The 4,824-nt window shown below is 39.8% G+C and overlaps 1 protein-coding gene across 1 annotated transcript in view; it reads left to right on the top strand.

Moving 5' to 3' along the window:
• Nucleotides 1-4,824, top strand: part of LOC117939679 (growth hormone receptor-like) — a 27,817-nt gene that overhangs the window by 17,220 nt on the left and 5,773 nt on the right. The window contains exons 2-3 of the mRNA XM_034865168.1: nt 344-482; nt 3,619-3,788. Coding sequence (XP_034721059.1) covers nt 344-482; nt 3,619-3,788 — 309 coding nt within the window. The remainder of the gene's footprint in view (nt 1-343; nt 483-3,618; nt 3,789-4,824) is intronic.

The raw sequence follows: 4,824 nt of genomic DNA, 5'->3' as shown, positions 1-4,824 counted from the left end.
TTGTTGTTGGTGTTGCTGTGTGGTTGTTGTTGGTGTTGCTGTGTGGTTGTTGTTGGTGTTGCTGTGTGGTTGTTGTTGATGTTGCTGTGTGGTTGTTGTTGGTGTTGCTGTGTGGTTGGTGTTGTTGTTGATGTTGCTGTGTGGTTGTTGTTGATGTTTCTGTGTGGTTGGTGTTGTTGTGTGGTTGTTGTTGGTGTTGCTGTGTAGTTGTTGTTGATGTTGCTGTGTGGTTTTGCTTTTATTTCTCTAAGCTTGTACAGTTTTAAACTGAGAAATAAAACACTTGTCTGCCGACTGACTCCGCTTAGTGATTATTTTCTTCTTCTCTGTTTTTTTTTTGCAGAGGAGGTTGCCACAACAACAAGGCCTCACATCTACCACTGCCGCTCGCCCAACATGGAGGACTTCTCCTGCTGGTGGCATCCGCTGGACAACCTGACGGAGGGAGAGCGGGTCAACTACGTCCTCACGTACTCCAAAGAGTACGTACACACACACACACACACACACACACACACACACACACACACACACACACACACACTAGGCTACGTGTACTCACGATTAATGTGAATAAAAACCTTTGAAATACCTCGAGGATTTGAGCAAGAACGTTGCAACCTGCAGCCGCGAAACATCTGCAGTGTAACCCTGCAGGACACGTGTTTACCGTTAGTGTCCGTCCACTAAACGTGTTTGTTTTTGGTTCCCAGGCAACGTGTTTGAGCTCAGATTTAATCAACTAAGAACACAAAAACACGAAAATAAATTGCCGTTAATTTGGACGTTCCTGTAGAAATTGATTCATCGTGCAGCTGTCGTCACTCAATTGGGATTTTAAGCATTTAGTGTCTGTGACAATAACAAAAACAGACAATTCAACCCTAAAAAACATCTTTCCTATAAGTCAGTGTTTCCCAAACTTAGGGTCGGGACCCAAAATGGGTCGCAGACCCGCTTTTATTGGGTCGCCAATTGGCAGAGAACAGACTAAATGCTCACGATGACCCCAGAATGACCTCTGAACGACCTCTGAATGACCTCAGAGGGGCACTGTCAAAAACCGAACCTGGACTAGATCAGCTGGTTGAGATCTTCAACCTGACACACGCATCTCATTAAACTCAAGTCAGCATTATTTAAACAAATGTTGGTGTCTGTACAGAGGGACGATAGGAGGGGACAGAGACACAGTGTCCCATCAGAGGGACGATGGGAGGGGACAGAAACACAGGAAGGACAATAGAGACCTTTTCTGTTTTTGTTTACTTTCATAATGGACTAAATACACTTTATATACATTTAAATTCATGGTTTGTTCCGTCTTTTGTCTACAGTTTAAAAATGTAGATGTTACAGTGATTCATGGTGTGTATTTTTGTAAATTTGGGTCCCGGGGAGACACCAGATTTCTCTTTTGGGTCTTGAGCTGAAGAAGTTTGGGAACCACTGCTGTAAATTAACAACGTCAAAGAACTACAAAAACTACAAAATCTGCTATAAGGTCCATTTGGTATTTGTTGTGGAGCTTGTATGGATCGTATCGCACCATCTTGATCTTGCACGTGGAGTTTGCTCAACGCAGGTGTTTGAATGTGTGATTTCCCGAGGATTAAAGGGAACTTCCGCATTTTTCAACCTGGAACCAAGCTGCAATGTAACCTCTTGTGGAAATTTGACCATTAAAAGTGCTGTTTTTGCAGACAAGCCCAGATTATTATATCATATATAGAGTGTCTGACAACATTATGGAAAGTTGTTGAAGCAGGAAGAAGCAAACACAGAGTTTGTTAAGTTTAGAATATGTGTCTTTGCTGTAGCAACACGTTTTCTGTTCATTTGAATTAAGAACTCAGATCAAAAGTAGATAAATCCAGTTTAATTCGTCGTGTTTCCCCCTCGTTGAGAAGCTGTTAATGCACCGCTCTGAGCTTGTGAACGCAGCTTCACATGGACTTAGCACGATGCCAAATATCACACGCAGTGAAGAAGCTGCTCCCTGTAATTAGGACAAATTGGATTGTGCATGTGACCCGACGAGGCTCGCAGCTCCATCGATGTCATCTCGTTGTGCTGCAACCACGCGTGGAAATCTGTGATGATGTGATGATGAAAAAGTCAAAATCAACTTGGAATAAATAGCAATCAGGAACAGTTCATGGCCTCAGTGTTGTTTCTGGGAATTTGTGAGATTACATGTAAAAGATTAGATTAATGAATAATAGAGAATTTAGTAATTGTCGCAGTATTCAGACCATAATGGAGAGTAGTGAGATTACATTTACAGAAGATATAGCCCTCGATCCTCTGGTCCCAGATCTGGTGTGTTGTCTTTATTTGCACAAATATATAAAGTACATACATACGATTTTTAAAGGCCTTTCAGAGTCCTCCCTTAACCGTTGTGTTGCCTTCCCGTTAAACATGAACTTGCCCTTCCAGGTCAAAATTAAATTTTATTTTGTGCTTTTTTCGATGTTTTTGTTGCTTTTTTCTGATTTATTTCTCACTTTTTTCCAGCTTTTGGCGCTTTTGTTAAACCCTGAGCTGTTTAATAACAGTTTTTACACTTATTCTTGGAATTCATGGTCAACAAACCTCATTTATATCAAATTATACATACATTTTTAGTTAAAAAGGCAGAAATTATGAATTATTTTGAATGATAGTTAAGATCAGAGGATGTTGAGTGGATCACAGATGGGTCAATGTCAAAGTTTATCCCGGAGACTATGTGGAAACCATTATAAAAAAATTATTCAAATGCTATAAGATTAAATAAAACACCCAAAAAATTCAATGAAAGTAATCATTCATTTTACCTGAACAACGTCCATCATCATCCATTACATTATTGGGCAATTTAATTGAAGGAAATCTAATATTTCTGATATAAAAACACTTATAAACCCATATAAAATGGGTCAAATTGACCCAAGGACAACACAAGGGTTATTACAAATTTAAAAAAGAAATACAACAAGCAAGGAAACAAAAAGTCACAGACACAATGTATTCCTATAAAAAACTAAAGCAAGTTTAAAAAGACTAAATCAGAGACGCAAACCTAGAGTTAGACAATAAATAGACATGAGAAACGTCTTTTAGCTGTAAATGCTGGCATTGAAGTTCATGTTTTTAGTGTTTTAATCAATGGATTCCACCTCTATATGTGATTTAAAAAGATGTCTTGATATACAACAAATAGGTTAATGGAGATAATGTTTTGCCTGCTGAATATCTAAAGAAAAAATACAAGATTTGTTGAACGTATCTGGGAGAACTCGCCTGCAAGTTCAAAAGATTTAACATGAAAAAATATTTCCTTTTTCTATACAAAGCCTCGGAGGCAAAATGGCGGCTGTATCGCTCCAATCTTATACATTACATATTTTAAGGTTGAATAAAAATGGAAAATGGGAATTGAAAAGTTTTTTAAAGTGACAGATAAAGAGATTTTATGTTTTTTTTTTATCAACAAAAGCAATTAAAATGGGGGGAAGACATCTGCTATCCAAACTGAAAGCCTATATATAGCCTATATATAGCCTATATAACTTAATATTATATATATATATATATATATATATATATATATCTCTTCTCTGATGTTCACAGTAAAGGGCCCAAACACGAGTGTCCCGACTACGTGAGCGCCGGCCCACACAGCTGCCACTTCGACAGCAGTCACACGTCCATTTGGAAGATGTACTGCCTGAACGTGACCGCCGTCACCTCCCGCGGGAACTACACTTCCCAGGAGCACTGCCTGGATGTGGCAGATATAGGTGAGGACAGTGGGGGGTGGAGGAGGTCAACAGGATCAAAACAATTCTCCAGACTAAGTCGTTTTAAAGGAGATAGCTGTGTAAAAGTTGGAAATCTTGCAACAAATTGGTACACTCAAACATGTGCATTAATAATTACATTAAAAAATGTTAATTAACTGTAATTAATATCTATAAATATTGCATCAGGCGCAGTGTGGAGGTCTCATAACTCATTCTCCTTCTGCACGCTTCCACCTTATCTCAACACATTATAGCCGGCTGTCGTAATAATGATTATAATAATAATGTTTAGCAGTGTTTCTACACTTCTTATTACTTAAATTCAACATTTACGTGCAGTGCCATTACTTCATGGAGTGACGTTCTTTTTAAAAACCTGTTTAAGACGTGAACGCATGCATTGAAAAGCTCTTAAATCCTGTTCTCTCTTCGGAGGAGATTCTCTATGAAAACGGCACGAATCCTCAGCCAGAGTTTAATCTCATTAATAGGGGCATGAGAGTGTGTGTGTGTGTGTGTGTGTGTGTGTGTGTGTGTGTGTGTGTGTGTGTGTGTGTGTGTGTGTGTGTGTGTGTGTTATTATCCAGACTCTGCAGATTCAGACTCCATCAGTCCGCTTCCTGAGCTGCTTTGACACACAGCAGAGTTGATCTGCTGTGTTATATATATTTATATATATGTATATATCCCTGTATATGTGTGTAAAGCAGCCTTGTGTGTGCATCTATGTGCTTTAGATGTAGTTTAGAGGTCAGGGACATCGCTCTAATAACGCTCAATCCAACGCACGCCTGCAGAGAGAGAGCAGAGCGGTTCCTCGCGGTCGTTCCTCGCGGTCGTTCCTCATGGTCGTTCCTCATGGTCGTTCCTCATGGTTGTTCCTCATGGTTGTTCCTCATGGTTGTTCCTCAAGGTCGTTCCTCATGGTTGTTCCTCATGGTTGTTCCTCATGGTCGTTCCTCATGGTTGTTCCTCATGGGCGTTCCTCATGGGCGTTCCTCATGGTTGTTCCTCATGGTCGTTCCTCAGGGTC

Source organism: Etheostoma cragini, chromosome 24 (assembly GCF_013103735.1).
Source record: "Etheostoma cragini isolate CJK2018 chromosome 24, CSU_Ecrag_1.0, whole genome shotgun sequence".
NCBI classification, from domain to species: domain Eukaryota; kingdom Metazoa; phylum Chordata; class Actinopteri; order Perciformes; family Percidae; genus Etheostoma; species Etheostoma cragini.
This window is presented reverse-complemented; position numbering and strand designations above follow the sequence as displayed.